The sequence below is a fragment of the Bubalus kerabau genome, chromosome 22 (genome assembly GCF_029407905.1).
Source record: "Bubalus kerabau isolate K-KA32 ecotype Philippines breed swamp buffalo chromosome 22, PCC_UOA_SB_1v2, whole genome shotgun sequence".
In the NCBI taxonomy this organism is placed as follows: domain Eukaryota; kingdom Metazoa; phylum Chordata; class Mammalia; order Artiodactyla; family Bovidae; genus Bubalus; species Bubalus kerabau.
Window position 1 is genome coordinate 16449846 of NC_073645.1, and position 21399 is coordinate 16471244.

The 21399-nt window shown below is 41.6% G+C and overlaps 2 protein-coding genes across 8 annotated transcripts in view; one reads left to right on the forward strand and one right to left on the reverse strand.

Annotated features, from left to right (window-relative positions):
* Positions 1–21399, reverse strand: part of CPEB3 (cytoplasmic polyadenylation element binding protein 3) — a 285852-nt gene that overhangs the window by 189463 nt on the left and 74990 nt on the right. Inside the window, exon 1 of one of the 7 annotated variants that reach the window (XM_055561077.1) lies at positions 14249–14388. The exons of the other annotated variants lie outside the window; for them this stretch is intronic. The gene's annotated coding sequence lies outside the window, so the exon portion shown is untranslated. Of the gene's footprint in view, positions 1–14248; positions 14389–21399 lie in introns of those variants that run through there. 7 annotated transcript variants of the gene reach the window in all.
* The window catches only part of MARCHF5 (membrane associated ring-CH-type finger 5), a 52908-nt gene continuing 46223 nt past the window's right edge, over positions 14715–21399 (forward strand). The window contains exon 1 of the mRNA XM_055561084.1: positions 14715–14849. Within this exon, the coding sequence (XP_055417059.1) occupies positions 14815–14849 (35 nt within the window). The 5' untranslated portion in view covers positions 14715–14814. The remainder of the gene's footprint in view (positions 14850–21399) is intronic.

Below are 21399 nucleotides of genomic sequence, written 5' to 3' on the forward strand. Positions count from 1 at the left end.
GAACGGGGGGTACAAGAGTGAACAAAACAGGTAGGGTCCTGTCCTGCCCTCATGAAGCTTAAAAGGCATAATTTATGGATTACTCCCCTTTTCTCCAAATCGCTAAATTTATGCTTTCTACTGGCTCCTTCTCTCCAGGATTTAAACAGGCCAGAGAAGGATTTCAAGCAGGTAACATGATCAGTTCTACATTTCTAAACAAGTCATTCTGCTTGGGAATCAAAGGAAGAAAAAGTAACTGGAGAGGTCAATTTTCAAATCAGTTGAAGCGGGATGAAGGCATAGGTGGGGAGACCGATAATGAGACTAGTAAGTAGTCCAAGTAAGAGATGACTGGCAACTGGACTGGGGTGAAGGGAGGGACAATGGAAACAAAGAAATGGATTCGAGAAGCATTTAGGAGATAAACGGAGCATACCTGATGACTGACTGAAGGGTAGGGGATGAGGTGAGGGAGAAGGATGACTGGAGGAGGACTCCTAGATTTCACAGATTTCCATGTATTGTAAACATATGACAATCTGTCTCTTCATTAAATTGTAAACAACCTGATGACAAGAACACACAAATATCATTCACATCTTTGTGTCTCCAATATTTTCTACAGTGCCTGGTACACAGTTGGAGCTCAAGAAATGATGCTGAATAAAACAAATAGGTGAACTTTCTCAGACTTATCAAGTTGAGATTTCAGCTGTAGGGTATCAAATTAGTTATAATACATTCATAAAAGCTTTAATAGAAGAAAACTACTTATGCTGAATATCTATTCTCCCCAAAGAGCATATCCTGGTCTTTTAGTATATTACGTACACTTTCTCTTCCATCATTAGTTCATCTTACCCAAGAGATAAAACCCAGAAGCTATAAGATAGAAGTAAACATTTGACTATAACAATGAAATTTCACTTCACACCCATCAAACTGCCAAAAATTAATGCCTATGAATTGCCTATTGCTTGCAGGGGAGTGAGGCTAAGAGGAGGCCTCTGTTTCCTCACCTCGCAAATGGAACCACGGGGATTAAGTGAAATGTTTCTAGACTCAAGCAGGCATTTACTAAAAACTCACACACTGCCTTTTTACACATCCATATACTCCTCCTTCAAGACCCAGTTCTTACTCCTCCACTAGGAAGCCTGCCCAGACCACTCCAACATGCAGCTACTTCTTTTCCCTTCTCTGAGCTTCTGTGATACCTATCTGTGAAATTTTTCAAAGATTAATCATAGGTGGATCTGTGATTGCTCTTGCAATCAGTCACTTTCTTCTTTACTTGTTATTTCACTATTTGTATACTCATACTCTGTTCTCCAATGGAGTCAGAGGTCTCTGGATTCAAAAGTCAGCTATTTGAACTGTGGTGTTGGAGAAGACTATTGAGAGTCTCTTGGACTACAAGGAAATCTAACCAGTCCATCCTAAAGGAGATCAGTCCTGGGTGTTCATTGGAAGGACTGATGTTGAAGCTGAAACTCCAATACTTTGGCCACCTGATGCGAAGAGCTGACTCACTGGAAAAGACCCTGATGCTGGGAAAGATTGAGGGCAGGAGGAGAAGGGGACGACAGGGGATGAGAGAGTTGGATGGCATCACCGACTTGAGGGACATGGGTTTGGGTGGACTCCGGGAGTTGGTGATGGTTTAGGGAGGCCTGGCGTGCTGCGGTTCATGGGGTTGCAAAGAGTTGGACACAACTGAGCGACTGAACTGAACTGAACTGATACTCATACACTGTTCTCCAGTGAAGTCAGATGTCTCTGGATTCAAAAGTCAGCTATTGCCACTTATTTGCTATGACTTCATCTTCCCAATGTTCACGCTCTTCTGTGTGATACAAGAGACACAGTCATCTATCTGTTAAGGTCATTGTTAGGATTTGGGATAATGTGTGTAAAGGGTCCACATATTAGGTGTTCCGTAAGTAGATGCCAACAAGCACTCGTTGAGAGCAGCTCTCAGATCTTTTTCAAATTTCAATACCCTCCTAGATGCAGCACCTCACAGAGTGGCTCACACATGGCTGCTGCTTGATGGTTTATTTACTTACACTATACCTTATCCAAAAAGGACCTAAAGCAGGTATGTGTTCAACAAATATTTGTTGAGTGATAACAGGCTGCACTTTGCTGTCAGATTTTCTCTTTCTTTCTGTTTTTCCATAATAAACAGAACCATCAGAATATTGTGACATTTTTTGACCACACAGCTTGAGGCATCTCAGTTCTTGACCAGGGACTGAACCCAGGCCATGACAGTGAAAGCCCAGAATCCTAACCACTAGATCACCAGGGAACCCCCCATATTATGACTTTTTAAAAGTCTTCACTCATCCTTCACCTGCATCAAGTATTTTTTCAATTTAATTTCAAAAATTTTAACTATAAAATACAGGTTCCTGGCAAAAATGAAAACATCCAAAGGGAATAAAATGAAAAGTAGGTTCCTCTTCCGATATTCAGTTTCACTATCCAGAGGTAATACTTAAAAAAAAAAAGTCCTATGTGTCTTTTTATTGGCCTTAGTGTTTGGCAAATACTCAACCTTCTTTAAGCTATTACTTCAAGATTTTTCCCTGATTTAGCATCCTAAGAACATAAGCTCCATAAGAGCATTTTTGTCTCTTTTGTTCTCCTCTGTTCCCAGCACCTAGACAGTACATGAAACCGTAACCGTATGTTCAATAAGCGCTTGCTAACGCATGGACTTCCTTTTGAGGAATTGCCGCCACTCAAGGTACACTGCCTGCCTTTAGCCAAGTGGCAAGGAAGACTGATTAGATGTTCCCTCCTCAGATTTTGATCTGTGAGCAGAATACAAACAGTTGGAGGGAGCTGAACCCATATGAGAGCATGGAATGTTTCTGCAAGAAGGTGGTCTGTAGTGGCTGCTACCTGACTGCTTCCAGCCTGGTTCTCCTGCCTTACTTTCAGTCCTGTGAGCTCACCCAATTCCTTCCAATAAATTGCCTTTTGCTTAAGTTAGCTCAGCACTTCTTACCCTCAGCACTGTTGACATCTTAAGCTACATTATCTTTGCTGTGAAGGGCTGTTCTGTACCTTACAGTATGTTCAGCAGAATCCCTGATCTCAACTTGTTGGATGCAAAGAGCATCCTTAGTGTAACTATCAAAAAAGTCTCCAGACATTAACAAATGTCCCCAAGGGGGACTGAATTAGCTAGAGGTGATTTCTGTGGAACAAAAAAGTCCTAACTGCTGAATACTACATCTCTGCCAACTTTTCATTATGGCCTACATAGAAATAGCTCAGCTATATAATATTACGTTCTATTGATAGGTCCTAAGTTATTAAATCAGTCAACTAACAATGGATTTCAGAGTGTTCACCTGTTGTTATGTTAAACAGCCTGGTGGCTGCACACTGAGTGGTGTGGCCCATCATAATTCATCTGGGCGGCGGATCAGGCCCAGGGCAGCCAGGTGAGACCAGGGAGCTCTCCATTCCTGGGCATCCTCCAACATCGACCGGCTCCAGCCTTCCCCAGACCCGCCTTGTCAGCAACTCCAACAGGGCCTTTGTCCAGGCCCGTGGGCGGTACATTGATCAACACCCAGCACCCAGTGAAGGTTTACACACTCCGGAGGACCAGCAGTGAGACAAATAAGGTGCCAGGCGTGTCCTCCAGCTATGTGGAGCAACGAAAGGGCATGTCCCTGTGAAGTTAAGAGGCCTTAGGAAGCATCGCTATGAACAAAACTAGTGGAGGTGATGGAATTCAGGTGAACTATTTCAAATCCTAAACGATAATGCTGTTAAAGTGCTGCACTCAATATGCCAGCAAATCTGGAAAACAGCCATGGCCACAGGACTAGAAAAGGTTTTCATTCCAATCCCAAAGAAAGGCAATGCCAAAAAATGTTCAAATACCGCACAATTGCACTCATTTCCCATGCCAGCAAGATTATTCTCAAGATGCTTCAAACTAGGCTTTAGCAGTATGTGAACCAAGAACTTCCAGATGTACAAGCTGGATTTAGAAAAGGCAGAGGAACCAGAGAACAAATTGCCAACATCCACTGTATCATAGAAAAAGCAAGGGAATTCCAAAAAAATCTACTTATGCTTCATTGACTACACTAAAGTCTTTGACTATGTGGATCACAACAGAATGTAGAAAAGTCTTAAAGACATTCTTTAAGAATCTTAAAATTCTTAAAAGTTCTTAAGGAAAATTCTTAAATTCGACCACTTTACCTGCCTCCTGAGGATTGCCAACATCCGCTGGATCATAGAAAAAGCAAGAGAGTTCCAGAAAAACATCTATTTCTGCTTTATTGACTACGCCAAAGCCTTTGACTGTGTGGATCACAATAAACTGTGGAAAATTCTGAACGAGATGGGAATACCAGACTACCTGATCTGCCTCTTGAGAAATTTGTATGCAGGTCAGGAAGCAACAGTTAGAACTGGACATGGAACAACAGACTGGTTCCAAATAGGAAAAGGAGTACATCAAGGCTGTATATTGTCACCGTTTATTTAACTTATATGCAGAGTACATCATGAGAAACCCTGGACTGGAAGAAACACAAACTGGAATCAAGATTGCTGGGAGAAATATCAATAACCTCCGATATGCAGATGACACCACCCTTATGGCAGAAAGTGAAGAGGAACTCAAAAGCCTCTTGATGAAAGTGAAAGTGGAGAGTGAAAAAGTTGGCTTAAAGCTCAACATTCAGAAAACAAAGATCATGGCATCCGGTCCCATCACTTCATGGGAAATAGATGGGGAAACAGTGGAAACAGCGTCAGACTTTATTTTTCTGGGCTCCAAAATCACTACAGATGGTGACTGCAGCCATGAAATTAAAAGACGCTTACTCCTTGGAAGGAAAGTTATGACCAACCTAGATAGCATATTCAAAAGCAGAGACATTACTTTGCCAACAAAGGTTTGTCTAGTCAAGGCTATGGTTTTTCCTGTGGTCATGTATGGATGTGAGAGTTGGACTATGAAGAAGGCTGAGCGCTGAAGAATTGATGCTTTTGAACTGTGGTGTTGGAGAAGACTCTTGAGAGTCCCTTGGACTGTCAGGAGATCCAACCAGTCCATTCTGAAGGAGATCAGCCCTGGGATTTCTTTGGAAGGAATGATGCTAAAGCTGAAACTCCAGTACCTTGGCCACCTCATGCGAAGAGTTGTCTCATTGGAAAAGACTCTGATGCTGGGAGGGATTGGGGGCAGGAGGAGAAGGGGAAGACAGAGGATGAGATGGCTGGATGGCATCACTGACTCGATGGACGTGAGTCTGAGTGAACTCCGGGAGTTGGTGATGGACAGGAAGGCCTGGCGTGCTGCAATTCATGGGGTCACAAAGAGTCAGACACGACTGAGCGACTGATCTGATCTGAGAAAACTGCATGCAGGTCAAGAAGCAACAGTTAGAACGTTGGAACAACGTTCCAATTGAACATGGAACAACAGACTGGTTCCAAATTGGGAAAGGAGTACATCAAGGCTGCATATTGTCACCCTGATTATTTAATTTCTATGTAAAGCACATCATGTGAAATGCCAGGCTGGATGGAGCACAAGCTGGAATCAAGATTGCCAGGAGAAATATCAGTAACCTCAGATATGCAAATGACACCACCCTTATGGCAGAAAGTGAAGAGGAACTGAAGAGCCTCTTGATGAAAGTGAAAGAGGAGAGGGAAAAAACTGGCTTAGAACTCAACATTCAAAAAATGAAGATCATGGCATCTGGTCCCATCACTTCATGGCAAATAAATGGGGAAAAACTGGAAACAGTGGCAGATTTTATTTCTTGGGCTCCAAAATCACTGCAGATGGTGACTGAAATTAAAGCCATGAAATTAAAGATGTTTGCTCTTGGAAGAAAAGCTATGACAAACCTAGGTAGTGCATTAAAAAGCAAAGACATCACCTTACCGACAAAGGTCCATATGGTTAAAGCTATGGTTTTTCCAGTAGTCATGTATGGATATGAGAGTTGGACCACAAAGAAGGCTGAGCACCAAAGAATTAATGCTTTCAAACCGTGGTGTTGGAGAAGACTCTTGAGAGTCCCCTGGACTGCAAGGAAATCAAACCAGTCAATCCTAAAGGATATCAAGCCTGAAAATTCATTGTAAGGACTGATGTTGAAGCTGAAGTTCCAATACTTTGGCCACCTGATGCGAAGAACTGACTCATTTGAAAAGACCCTGATGCTGAGAAAGATTGAGGGCAAGAGAAGTAACAGAGGATAAGATGGTTAGATGACATCATTGACTCAACGGACATGAATCTGAGCAACCTCAAGGGAGATAGTGAAGGATAGGGCAGCCTGGCGTGCTGCAGCCCATGGGGTCACAAAGAGTCAGATACGACTTGGTAACTGAACAACAACAATGTTAAACAACAACTTTAGGGAAATACAAGTCAAACACCAAATAATTCACCCATTTAAAATGTACACTTAGGTGACTTTTAATATATTCAGAGTTGTGCAATCATCACTACAATCAATTTTAGCATATATTCATCACCTCAAAAATAGGTGCACATCCCTGCACACTTTAGTTCAGATCAGATCAGTTGCTCAGTCGTGTCCAACTCTTTGCGACCCCATGAATCGCAGCACACCAGGCCTCCCTGTCCATCACCAACTCCCGGAGTTCATTTAGACTCACGTCCATCGAGTCAGTGATGCCATCCAGCCATCTCATCCTCTGTCGTCCCCTTCTCCTCTTGCCCCCAATCCCTCCCAGCATCAGAGTCTTTTCCAATGAGTCAACTCTTCGCATGAGGTGGCCAAGGTACTGGAGTTTCAGCTTTAGCATCATTCCTTCCAAAGAAATCCCAGGGCTGATCTTCTTCAGAATGGTCACTCCTCAAAACTCCAGCTCCCTCAATTGTCAGCAACCATTTAATCTACTCTCTGCCTCTACAGACTTACCTATTCTGAACACTTCATTTAAATGGGATCAGAGAATATGTTTTCTTTTGGACTGGCTTATTTCACTTAGCACAGTATTTTCTAGGTTTGTCCATGCTATAGCATGTAACAGTAATTCATCCCTTACTGTTGAATAATATTCCACTGTATGGACACATTTTCCCTATCCATAAATGATAAGCATTTAGGTTGCTACGCTTTGTGGCTATGATGAATAATGCTGCTATGAGCATTTGTGTACAAGTTTTTAGTGCTGATATAAGTTTTCATTTCTCTTAGGCATATACCTGGGGCTAGAACTGCTAGGTTAAATGGAAACATTATGTTTAACTTTTTGAAGAAGTCCCAGATTGTTCTCCAAAACGGCTACACCATTTTACCTTCCAATCAGCAGTGTGCTAGAGCTTCTTTCCTCACTTCTCACCAACACTCACCCACTAATCATTTATTATTCATCTTTTTTATTATAGCCATCCTAGGGAGAGTGATGTAGTATTTCATTGTGGTTTTGATTTCCATTTCCCTAATGACCAATATTGGTGAGCATCTCCTTCAGGTGCTTACTGGTCATTTGTATATCTTGAAGAAATATCTACTAAGATCCTTTGTCCATTTTCTAATTGAGTTATTTGCCTTTCTATTGTTGTGTTACAAGAAATCTTTATATGTTCTAGATATGTCATTTTTCAGATATATAATTTCCAAAAAATTTTTCCCATTCTTAAATGAGTGAAAGTCTTTTCATTTTCTTAACAGCACAAAAGTTTAAAATGTTTACTGTTAGTCTTTCAGGTAGAAATAGTCTTTCAGGTAAAAACTGAGTGGCTGGTTCACCTTGCAGCTCAATCATGTAACATGTCTTTCTCTAAGACAACTATTAGCAGAACTGCTGCTCTATGACATCTGTTTATTTAAAAGAAGAATATAATTCTTTATATATATATTTTCTCATAAAATTGATTCTCCTGGAACAAGATACAAGAAGGAAGATGTGGTGTGTCATCCTGTGATTTTTACCTACTCTTGACACACCGCTGACTTATCCAAGGGACACCTGACCCTGAGAGAGGAGTATAAGCAAGGACAGTGAAGAGTAATGGTTCTTCCACAGTATTTATGAGGAGGAAGAGAAGACTAATTAATGGATGATGATTTTTTTTGTAAAATCAATCACCTTTTGTAAATATCTTTTTCACTAGAGTTGATATAAAATGTTAAAATTCTATTCTCTGCATAACAAATGAAGACAGACAGGTTTTAGACTGTCCTAAGTGCCCAGTGAAGCCTCTGTCCAGAATTAAGAAAAGATCAATTCAAACAAATCCTATAGATGCTCAGTAAAATATATTCTGGAGATCAAGGTGTCCCTATACAAGTCCTTTAAGAGGCCCAAGAACATTATCTATTTGAAAACTACTTAGCCTATATAAGGCTCTTCAAGAACTTATAGCTGTGTTAAAGCAAACTTCTAAAATAGTTACAGACCATGGCTAAGTTACTGAAACCTAGGCCAGTCCTAACTTGCCTTTGTTCCCAACCCACTCTGCATACCACTGCAAAATTAATCCCCCTAAATCACTGTTACCTTGACTTGAGAATTTTTAGTAATAATTAAAAGCTAATATCAATGGAGTTCTTAACTATGTGCCAACATTGTCCTGAACAATTTAAATGGATTTTCTCATTTAATCCTCCCCATAACTCAGTGAGGTAGTTTCTGTAATTCTCCTGAAGATGAGGAAACTGTGGCTTCTTCAGTAACCCACCCAAAACTGCTGAGCCCCTGAGTGGCAATGCTAAGATTCAAATGTAGGTTTGAGCTGAGGCTCTCAACCACACGGTATTTCTGCAGAGACACCACTGGCCTAGTAATCACTTAGGGGGACAACTACAAGGCACATGCACCAGAATTTCCAGGGTAAATTCTCTGATTCATAGCAGGTTTGGGAACCACCACAAGTTAACTCTCCATTTCCTACAGAATGTCTAAACTCCTCTTCCCAGAGACTTCTAGGATAAAGGCAAAATTCCTTAAATTGGCTTATAAAGCTCTTCAGAGTCTGTCACTTGACTGACCTTTCTGGTCCCATTTTGCCCCAAGCCCCCTTTTTGTTTCCATTTCTATTCTTTATCACAAGACTCTTCCTTCTCAGGGTATTTGCACAAGCTGTTCCTTGGTCTGTGATGCTCTTCCTTCCTCCCTTTGTTCGATTAACTCTTGCTCTTCCTCAGGCTTTAGCATGATGGGCACTTTCTGAGAAAAAAATTTCTGATCACCCTGTTTAGGTCAAAATCCTAGCTATTATCTCTAATAACATCACATACTACATTTGCAAACTAAAAACTGTCTTTACATGATTCTCTCTCTTTCCCTCGATAAAGAGTAAACTCTACAAAGGTAGGAACTGTGCTTGTTTTTCTCAGAATTGTACCTCCAGCGCCTGGCTTAGTTGTTGTTTAGTTGCTAAGTCATGTCTTACTCTTTGTGACCCCATGGACTATAGTCCGACAGGCTCCGCTGTCCGGGGGATCAGGCAAGAATACTGGAGTGGGTTGCTATGTCTTTGTCCAGTAGTATCTTCAGTACCTGGATTAGTGCCTGTCACATAAATATTGCTTGTTCAATAAATACTTGTCAAAAGAATTAATGGCTTCAAGGCCTTTTAACTGGAGAAGGCAACGGCACCCCACTTCAGTACTCTTGCCTGGAAAATCCCATGGGTGGAGGAGCCTGGTGGGCTGCAGTCCATGGGGTTGTGAAGAGTCGGACACGACTGAGTGACTTCACTTTCACTTTTCACTTTCATGTATTGGAGAAGGAAATGGCAACCCACTCCAGTGTTCTTGCCTGGAGAATCCCAGGGACGGAGGAGCCTGGTGGGCTGCCATCTATGGGGTCGCACTGAGTCGGACACGACTGAAGTGACTTAGCAGCAGGCCTTTTAACTATTCCATACTTAACCAACCAACCATATTTTTCACTCTTGCTCAACAGAGATGTACAGTGCCATTTACAGAGGTTAATTCCTCTCCACATCTTTTCATCCTTATCTAAACCCAAAATCCTTTTCCACCTCTCTACCTATCTAATTCCTCCTCTTGCTACAAGGTAGAGCCTAAATTTCCCTTGTTTCACAAAGTTCTCTAATTCACCAACCCACAACAGTGTCTTCTAAACTGCTACCTCACTTTGTATTTCTAGGCCACTCACTTGGCACTTCATCATACACTGCCATGTATCCTCATGTAGTATTTCACATGTAAGTGGTCTGGTTACTTTTTTAAACATAAGTATCGTTAGGTAGTTTGTATGTTCTCTGTGGTTGTTCAGTCATCTAGTCGTGTCCGACTCTTTGTGACTCTATGGACTGAAGCACACCAGGCCTCCCTGTCCCTCACCATCTCCTGAAGTTTGCCCAAATTCATGTCCATTGCATCAGTGATGACATCCAGCCATCTCATTCTCTGATGCCCTCTTTTCCTTCTCCCCTCAATCTTTCCCAGCATCAGGGTCTTTCCCAATGAGTGGGCTCTTTGCATCAGGTAGCCAAAATCCTGGAGCCTCAGCCTCAGCGTCAGTCCTTCCAATGAGTATTCAGGGTTGACTTCCCATAATATTGACTGGTTTGGTCTCCTTGTTGTCCAAGGGACTCTCAGAAGTCTTCTCCAGCACCACAGTTTGAAGGCATCAATTCTTTGGTGCTTTGCCTTCTTTACGGTCCAGCTCTCACAACTGCATATGACCACTTGGAAGACCACAGCCTTGACTATATGGACCTTTGTCAGCAAAGTAATGTCTCTGCTTTTCAACACATTGTCTAGGTTTGTCATAGCTTTCCTTTGTTCTTAAAGGGTAGTCATTGGTTAATTTGTGACTAGAGTACCCAAGCACATCATAAATACTCTGTAAATGTCTGCTAAATAAATTAATGAATAATATTCTGTAACCTGCAATGTGGATTCAACCTGCAGTTTATCAGCAAATTTGGCAATTGACAATTCTCCTTGGAGGACGCCTGAATATTTTATATTGTTTCTTTGGAATATCTCTAGGATCCCTTGGCAGACAGTTCAAAACAAGTGTCAGGTGAGAACATTAAAGTAATATACTACTTTAAATTTCCTGTAGTTCTATACTCAGGTATTTCTAAATCCATTACAAAATTATTAATACATTTCATAACTCTTTAGGATAACTCTATTCTGATTTTGAAGAAAAAGTTCTTAATTACTTAGATTTTGAAGAAAAAGTTCTTAATTGCTTAGATCTCAGTTTGACCCCCTCCAAATAAAAAGTTGAAATGCACTTACCTATTTTACATAGAGTTAAAGATTTATGGTAAATGATATTTAACCAAGAGATTAATAGCATGACCACAAAAATATTTTCCTCAGTGTTATGTTTTAAAATAGAAATTAATCTACTGAAAATATTTAAAGATTCTCCCAACCTTGGAGGATTAGGATCGATAATGTAGAGTTATCCTAAAGAGTTATGAAATGTATTAATAATTTTGTAATGGATTTAGAAATACCTGAGTATAGAACTACAGGAAATTTAAAGTAGTATATTACTTTAATGTTCTCACCTGACACTTGTTTTGAACTGTCTGCCAAGGGATCCTAGAGATATTCCAAAGAAATAATATAAAATTTTCAGGTGTCCTCCAAGGAGAATTGTCAATTGCCAAATTTGCTGATAAACTGCAGGTTGAATCCACATTGCAGGTTACAGAATATTATGATTCCAGTTATTCTAACTTAAAAATCCTAAAGCCAAGGAAAATAAAGTTGACAAACAGTGGGGCTAATGGCAAAGAATCTGCCTGCCAATGCCGGAGATGCACAAGACCCAAGAGACAGAGGTTCGATCCGTGCGATGGGAAGATACCCTGGAGTAGGAAATGGCAACCCACTCCAGTATTCTTGCCTGGAAAATTTTAAGGACAGAAGAGCCTGATGGGCCATAGTCCATGGGATTGTAAAAGAGTTGGACATAACTTAGCAACCAAACAACAACAATTTACATACTATAAAATTAACTCATATTAAATTTTTTAAGTCTATTTACAGATTTGTGTCACCATCACCAGAATCTAAATTTGTTTGATATTATTTTTGCAATATAATTTACAAAGCTGTATAGTCATCACCACTCTAACCCTGGAACATTTTCATCAACCCCAAAAGAAACATCATGCCCTTTAGCAATCTCTCTCCATTTCTCTCCAGCCCCTCCAGCTTTTGGCGACCACTAATCTACTTTGTCTCAATGAATTTATTCTTAACATTTAATATACATGGAATCATACAATATGTGGTGTTTCGTGACTAGCTCCTTTCACTTAACATGTTTTCAAGATTTATCCATATTGTCACATGTATTAGAATTTCATTCCTTGTTGTCAGCTAATAACATTTTGGGCATGCATGTGTACATGCTCAGTCCCTTCAGTCATGTCCAACTGTTTGCAACCCTACGGATTGTAGCTCCCCCCAGGTTCCTCTGTCCATGGGATTCTCCAGGCAAGAATAATGAAGTAGGTTGCCATTTCCTTCTCCAGTGGATCATCCGGACTCAGGTATCAAAACTGTGTCTCCTGCATTGCAGGCGTATTTACTGTACAGGCGGATTTACTAGTTTATCCATTCATCAGTTGATGGATACTTGGGTTGTTTCCACTTTTTGGCTACTAGGAATAATGCTGCTATGAATGTTGGCATACAAGTCTTGGTGTAGATATATATCTTTATTCCTCTTGGGTAGATACCAAGGAGTGGGATTACTAGGTCAGGTGCTAATTGCTTCATTTTTCCCTAATCAGTCTTAAAGTGAGTAACAAAGTTTTTTTCCTATTTCAAAGGATTTTGAGACAGCCAGGAAGCAGAATTTTCATGAAAATGCTAATATAATTTTTTAAAAAAGGATAATCTGCACACCACTTTCCTAGCAATAGAACTATACCACATTACTTTCCAGTTTGAAGTTCAAACAGAAATTCTAAGATGAGATGAAAATTCCTTTTAATGTAAGTCATAAAATTAAATGGAGTCTGCTCTAACCTATGTAATCAATATGCTAGAATAAAATTCTGTTTTTTGAGCAGAATGTATGTATCCATCTCCTTCTGGCTGACAATTGCTTTAACAGATAAACACACAGTAAAAGAAGACTTACTCAGTAGGAGTAGTAATAAATAGGAATTTGAAATCTCAAATGCCTTAATAAATTACTTATTTCCCTCCCCTGTCATGGGCCTGCTTCTCATTTAATGAGAAAAGGGTAAAGCATTAATTATAATTAGTCATGTAAATTCCCAAAGTCTTTCATAAAAGCATCTTTCAGAAATCAGAGGCCAAATAACTTCTGGTCACATGTTATTTTTATTTTTCTTCCTGGCGATGTACACTCTAGTTCAAATATATTCAGGAAGCAGACTGTAAGCAAGAAATTAAAAGCTGATTGCAAAATTCTGCGTAAAAATTAAAAGAGCTTTAAAAACACATTTTAATGTAAAGAAAAATCAAACATCTTGCGGCAGAAATTAGGCATAATCAGGGGAAAACTACCAAACGTTCTACCAATCATAGCACTAGAGAACGCCACAGGTCGTCCAAAAGACGCCTTCCTTTTAGCCAACAGTTCTTTTCCTCCCGCCAAAGCTGCCCCTAGAGCGTCAGAGAGTAACTCAATGAGCGATTTATGATTTTTTCCTTTTGATCGCTCTCCACACACATCCACCTGCTTGAAGGTGTCAAGGCGACTAGAACTGGTTAACACTGACCAGCAGCAGACAGAGAAACAAACACCCCTGACAACCCACAGCTGAGTAAGCAAGAGCTGTTTATTCACGACCATGTTCCATTTGGAGACTATCGGCGAGCCCTTGAAAGCCCAGGCACATTTTAGAAGGTTCCTAGAGAGGGAGGGAATAATCTTCCCCCGACACACACGCACACACACCCCACCCCTCTCCCCCCGCCCTGAGAAAGATACACTGGTTTGGGTGGGAACCATCTGGTCAAGGCAGCCCCTGCCCTCCCGACCCCTCAGGAATAACCTCACGCACTAGAGCATCCGACCCCTTGCGGGGGTTGTGTAACTCCCCAAAATGGGCTCAGACGCCGCAGAGGCTGGCCGCAGCGCTGAGGGCTTCCGAAGACGCTTTCTGCCACTCCCACCCCCGCCACGGCCCACCCTGACGCCGTGGCCGGGACTGGAGACCCTGACGAGAAATGGCCCTTTAGATCCCACCCCTCACCTGGCTCGGTCCCACCTGAGCACCAGAGCTGAGAGAAAACAGGCAGGGAGAGCTGACCTTGATGCTACTGACAGTGGAGCGGCACATCCTGCTGCTTCCTGGAAAGCGGCCCGCAGGACATTTTTCCCCCTGGAGGAAGGAAACGGGGAGGGCGCCGGCCGGGCGGCGGCAGGCGCTGCGGCGGTGGTCCGGGCGGGCTGTGCAGCCTCTAGTGGGGACAGTCCGAGGACTACATCTCCCAGGCTGCTCTGGGCCGCCTTGCGTCGTGACCCCAGCGCGCACGGAGGCGGTGACTCTTACCTCACAGAGGTAGCTCCTCCGCCGGCAGCAACTCGGCGCCCGCGGTCCATGGACCGGAACCCCGGGCCGACGGGCAGGAACCCCGGCCGCGATCGCCGTCTCCCCGCCCTAGGCTCCTCCTCCTCGCTCCCCACCGCCTCCTCCGGACGCCCGCGGGCCGCGCACCGCCACCGCCGGGTTCGTGGAGCCGCCCCGGGAGGCTGGGTGGCGGGTTCGCGGCTGCCGCCGGACTGAGGCCTACTCCGCCGCCTCTCAGTGCTATTGTCCTGGGCCCGGCCCTGACCGGGCTCACCGGAGAGGCGAGTTCGCCGGCTCCGCCGAAGATGCCGGACCAAGCCCTACAGCAGATGCTGGACAGGTACGGGCAGCCTTTGGGGAGGACGCGAGCCGCTGACCCTTGTTCCGGCCCTGCCGCGCCCGGCCTCGGGGCTCTTCGGAGCGGAGCCCGGCGTGCCGAGAGGAGTTCTACGGCCTGGGGGCCGGGCGAGGGGCCGAAAGTTTGGAGTCCGTGCTTGCGGGAGGACGGAGCGGGCGGCCTGAGTGCGTAGACTTAAAGCGAAACTTAGTTAAGGAGTGGCGTCTAGTTTCGTCGGGACGCCTTTGCGAAGTGAGAGGGGCTTGTATGAACCCAGAGAATTAGTTTTCTTTTTCTCACTCTCCTCCTCCCCTCCCCCCAAACTGTGTTGTAACGTGTTTGTCCGAGATGTCACTGGCAAGAAGAGCCGAACTAATTTTCTGAGTGATCCTCCTCCAATTTTAACTGTTTCCAAAAGCCAAGGAAAAATAAGCATTCGTTTGGAAAGCTTCATAGGCAAACTTCCTTCCTCCGCATCCCCAAACCCAAACTATAAGGTCAAGAGTATAAGCAAAGGACTTCAACGATCAGACCAGAGTAGAGGTTATGGGAAACAGACATATAATTTAGCGTATTTTACCTGAACAAATAATTTCGCGTAGTTTACCATGCGTTGAGTTCCCTGAGAAAGTTTCATCCTGTGGGGGCTCCGGTGGGTAAAACTTTCTGTGAAATCGGCTGCAGAGCCCTCTGCTGTTGAAATTCTAGTCTCTGGGTTCTACCACGAGTTTCTGGAGACCCTTACTCCACAATTTCCACTAAGGACATAACTTCCTGGCAACGCCACTGCTATTGGCTAATGTATGTTTTCGTTGCCTACAACTCTCAGTAGACCACTGGCCACCCAGTTCAGCGTGTGGTATAGCTCTATACTGAGAACAAATCCAACTGGAAAGTGTTAAATGAAGAGGCTCCCTTAAATGAAATTATACCCAATGAAATTATGCTTGGATCACACCCAGAACACAAATCACTCGAGTACCTCTTCTTCCAGAGTGACAGACATTTCCTTTGGAGCTTAGAATTTTGAGACGTCTAAGTTGATAGAAATCATGGTACTGACTTTTTTCAGTTGGGGTGGCCCGGTGATTAATCCAGCCCTTGTTCTAGGAGAGCATTCAGGTCAAGTTGTATTGACTACTCCCTTTTTTAATAAGTAGTTTACAAGCTCCTGGAAGGTAGAAGTCATTATTTCAATTTCTACAACCCCCTGTACAAAGTAAGTCATCAGTAAATACTTTTATGAACAAATGCATGAACTTTTTTGTCATTCTTCACAGTTGTGTAGTGGTCTAATAATTTACCATACTGGCAAATTACGCAGGACAACTGAAGTATGCCCCGAGGAGACCATTTTCTGCCACTGCCAATTCCAATCAGAGACCCTATTTTGGTGCTGGATATTTTGTAATTAATTTTTACCCCCTCTGAGGGCCTGCTGCTTTCACTTTTATGTAGTTGACTTTTGTGTCCAAAAGCTGATCTGGCTTTCATACACTCTTTGGAGATTTCCATAAAAGTAAAAAACCCAAGGAGTGCCAGCAAGACGTTTACAATTGTCTCAACAGAAACTTGGAAATTCTGGCAGCATATACTGAAACAGGTGACTATAATACTGGCTTCGCTCATCTTCTCTACCTTTTTGACATATCTCTTAAGATGATATTCAAAGGTCATTTTGCAACCTGGCCCCTTGTTGGAATCACCTGAGGAGTATTTTAACATATGGATGGATGCCTGACTCTGCCCACGACCAATTAGTTCACAGATTTCTGGAGAATAGGGCCTGAGCATGGGTATTTTCAAAAGCTTTTCAGACGTTTGTTGTGGTTGAAAATCACTTTTAAAGGGTTTTGGTTTGTTTTTTTTTTTTTTTTTGGTAGTGCCACATGGCTTGAGGGATCTTAGTTCCCCAACTAGGGATTGAATCTGGGCTTCCTGCAGTGGAAGCAGATTCCTAACCACTGGACCACCAGGGAATTCCCACAACCCTAAACCCTAAGTGATTATTTCATCATAAGGGATAGTACTTTTTAGTGAGGTAAGCTTGGACAGAAATCTTGAAATTCTCGTTTTGCCACTTACTGGCTATATGACTTTGCATTTAAATTCTGAGGTTCTACATCATCTTTTAAAAAATTGTAATGTCCTACCTTACAGGACTGTATAAATGAGAACAAATATAAGTACTTTGTTGTTGTTCTTGTACAGTCTCTCTGTATAAGTACTTTATACAACAATAAAATGCTATTCGTATGTTCGGCACACAGAAGGTACTTAAGATTCTGGTGTAACTGGGGTTTCCCTGGTGGTGCAGTGATTGGGAGTTTGCCTTCCAATGCAGGGGACGTGTGTTTGATCTCTGTTGGGGAAACTTAAGATCCCACATGCCGCAGGGCAACAAAGCCTGAATGCCGGAACTAGTGAGAAGCCTGTGTGCATTGGGCTAAGACCCAATGCAGCCAAATAAGTCAATATTTAAAAAAAAAAATTCTAATGTAACCAATCAATTAGCAATTTACACACACACACCCCTCGCCCATCTCCTTTCTGTTTACTATCCTCTTAATCTGGGCTATCCCCCCTGCAAGTTGAACACAAAGATACTTGATGGGTTCTTTTGAGGAATACTGACAAGTTCAAGAGACTAAAATATGTCAACCTGTTAGGACCCAGAATTCTTGCTTGAATTTGGCTCCCTCCTAGCTTGGTCTTTGTGTGGCAATTTTTGAGCGACAGAATTTACTTCAGAAACTTGCCTTTATGTTTATTTCTTCAGTACAAGTTCTATCCTTGAGAAGATTAAGGAAATGTATATAACATATATTGTTTCGCTTCTGGGTTAAGATTAGGTATATTTTAATAGTTTATTAAATTTGTATTCATTGAATTGATTTGATAAATATTGATCCATTTGCCCAGTACCATTCTAAGCCCTCAGTATATGGTGGTAGTGAACATAAGCAGAAATGCTCGTGTGGAGCTTTAATTCTAGTGAGGTTTGTGTTCCACAAATGTCAAATAAGATAAAGATTATATTTACAAATATGATGGTATGTTCAGTTTATACATTCAGTCTGTCACGGTTTTTTAATTAATAGCAGCTTACTAAGAGCTGAAGTTCAATTGCTTGTCCTTTGTGAATAAGTAAATCTAGTTTAGCAATTGTTTATCTTAATAACTTTTATTCTTGCCATATTTGCAGCTGGAAAGAGTATATATAGATATATATTTTGATTCCTTTTATTTTTATAAACAGTAAGCAGCTGTTTTATGTAAATTTATAATTTGAACCCTTTAAATTGAGAGTGGTGGAAAGGGGGTGGTTTTCTAATGTCATGAATGACTGGGGGTCACAAATCATTGCCCTGAAATTATAACCATTCATAAATTCAAACCCTTTATATCAGGCTCTCTGAATCTTATTTTCTCTTCCTTCCCTTCATTGCCATACTTTTTTAAGAAGTCTGTTATGCCTATTCTGTCACCATTATACTTTCTCATTTTCTCTTTTACTTCTCAAAATGAGGATTAAATGTATAGAGAATACAAAGAATACTATAAACAAACTGCAGGAATGGACCTCAGGTTTAAAGCCTGGTGAGAGATGCTTCTGGAAACTTGACTTTTGTGTACCCCTTTCATGTTGAACACTTAGGAATTTGTTGAGGTTGTTTTGCATCACTTAATTGCACAAGGAGAGTAGGCAAGGAACGGAGTCAGTGTCCCCAGAACAGTCAGATGGGAAGAACAATGGAAGAATAATCCGCTCCCCAGAGGCCTCCTGCAGTAGCAAGTGAGTTAGAACCCCCTCTCACAGGATGTTACCGACCACATGGACATGCCTTTAGAGGTTGTAGATGTCTTCAGAGGACTGAGCTGTATATTCCTTCTGAGTTATAAACCGTCTCGAGCTTCCACTAAAGCAGCTTCTCATTCTCTTTGGCATCTTTCCTCAATCATATTACAATGCCATTTTGACATTTACAGAACAATACCTGGAGTTAAGAACCATTAGCAATTAGTTGTATTTGCTTCCCTCTCTATATAAAAGCAGAAACATTACAGATAAAGTCCCCTTTGGCCATTATCCCCCAGTCCCATATCTTCTCCCATCCCCAGTCCACTATCATAAGTGGGTTTATGTTTTTCCAGTCTTTGTGTAATGCTTTTATATATACTATATGTAATTCACAGTTCTGTTTTTGTTTCTAAAATTTAAATATATCAGTCTACAATTTACTTTTTTAAATACTGAGTTCTGTGATATTCAGCAATTAAAGAGTGTACATATAGAATCTATTGTATTAACATACTACTTGTAGCATGAGTATGGATACTCGTAGTATGGATCATAGAAAAAGTAAGAGAGTTCCAGAAAAACATCTGTTTCTGCTTTATTGACTATGCCAAAGCCTTTGACTGTCTGGATCACAATAAACTGGAAAATTCTGAAAGAGATAGGAATACCAGACCACCTGACCTGCCTCCTAAGAAACCTGTATACAAGTCAGGAAGCAACAGTTAGAACTGGACACGGAACAACAGACTGGTTCCAAATAGCAAAAGGAGTACGTCAGGCTGTATAGTGTCACCCTGCTTATTTAACATATATGCAGAGTATATCATGAGAAATGCTGGGCTGGAAGAAGCACAAGCTGGAATCAAGATTGCTGGGAGAAATATTAATAACGTCAGATATGCAGATGACACCACCCTTATGGCAGAAAGTGAAGAAGAACTAAAGAGCCTCTTGATGAAAGTGAAAGAGGAGAGTGAAAAAGTGGACTTAAAGCTCAACATTCAGAAAACTAAGATCATGGCATTCGTTCCCATCACTTCATGGCAAATAGATGGGGAAACAGTGAGAGACTTTATTTTTTGGGGCTCCAGAATCACTGCAGATGGTGACTGCAGCCATGAAATTAAAAGACACTTACTCCTTGAAAGAAAAGTTATGACCAACCTAGACAGCATATTAAAAAGCAGAGACATTGCTTTACCAACGAAGGTCTGTCTAGTCACGGCTATGGTTTTTCCAGTAGTCATGTATGGATGTGAGAGTTGGACTATAAAGAAAGCTGAGCACCGAAGAATTGACGCTTTTGAACTGTGGTATTGGAGAAGACTCTTGAGAGCCCCTTGGACTGCAAGGAGATCCAACCAGTCCAACCTAAAGGAAATCAGTCCTGAATGTTCATTGGAAGGACTCATGTTGAAGCTGAAACTCCAATACTTTGGCCACCTGATACGAGGAACTGACTCATGTGAAAAGACCCTGATGCTGGGAAAGATTGAAGGTGGGAGGAAAAGGGGACGACAGAGGATGAGATGGTTGGATGGCATCACTGACTCTGTGGACATGAGTTTGAGTAAACTCCAGGAGTTGGGAGGTCTGGCGTGCTGCAGTCCATTGGGTCGCAAAGAGTCAGACATGACTGAGCAACTGAACTGAACTACTGTAGTAACATTTAGATTCTTAATACCTCGTTATAATTTGACTTTCATCCACCTTTCTTATCCATAGCTCTACTAAAAGTATATTAAATGTTACTAATAATTTCTTAATCAGTAAACCTAATGACTTTTTTTCTTTGTCCTCATGTCCTTGACATATATGTAATGAAGCTGAAACTGGTGACCTCCACTCCCTAACTTGAAAGTGTGTTCTAGTCTACTACATTATTTGTGTCTTACTTTTTCCCCCTCTTACATGTCACCTTATCCTTACTCTCTTCAATCACTTAAGTATGGTTCAATTCTCAGCACTTATTCTTCGAAAAGTACACATAGTTTTATCACTTACTATCTCACTTTCAGCTTTGAGTGACTCCCAAATGTATGTTTTTATTCTTGACCTCTTTCCCACATTTTAGTGTCTGCTTTCCAGCTGCCCAGTAGACATTTCCATTTGTGTATACATAGTATTACTAGTGTCTTCACCTGTCTAAAACTAAACAACTGCTATTTCCCTGCTTTTTACTTATCTTGACTTCCCAATTTCTGGCCCATTCTTCTAATCCACCAGCCGTAAAACCTACATCTTTTTTTTGCTTTTTGCTTTTGTCCCCCTCTAAATCCACCTGCTTATCAAATACTATAGATTCTTTTTTATCAGACTCCAGTTTTTCTCTTCCAGTTTGACTTACAGAGTGGTACCAGAATTGGCCAGAGCACAAATATAATCATGTCATTCCCATGCTTTAAAACATGCCAGTCTCTACATTACCAATAGGATAAATTCTAAACTTTCAAGACTTTGTGAAGAGACTTAGCTCTATTAATCCAATCCAGCCCTAACCTGCTTTAACCATACTCTTCTGCACTTCATTGTCCTCTGAATATATCCTGCTGTACATCTTATTTTTTGCTTTAGAGTCCTTCCTCCCTTTTGACACCTGGCTGACTCTGAACCATCTTTAGAATTCAGCTCAAATATCACTTTGAAGCACTGTACATCTCCTTCAGGCAGTGAGTTACTTCTTCCAAAATTTCCATAGAATCTCTATTTCAATAAAATTCATTATAGTACATCACTCTGAATTGTAATTTT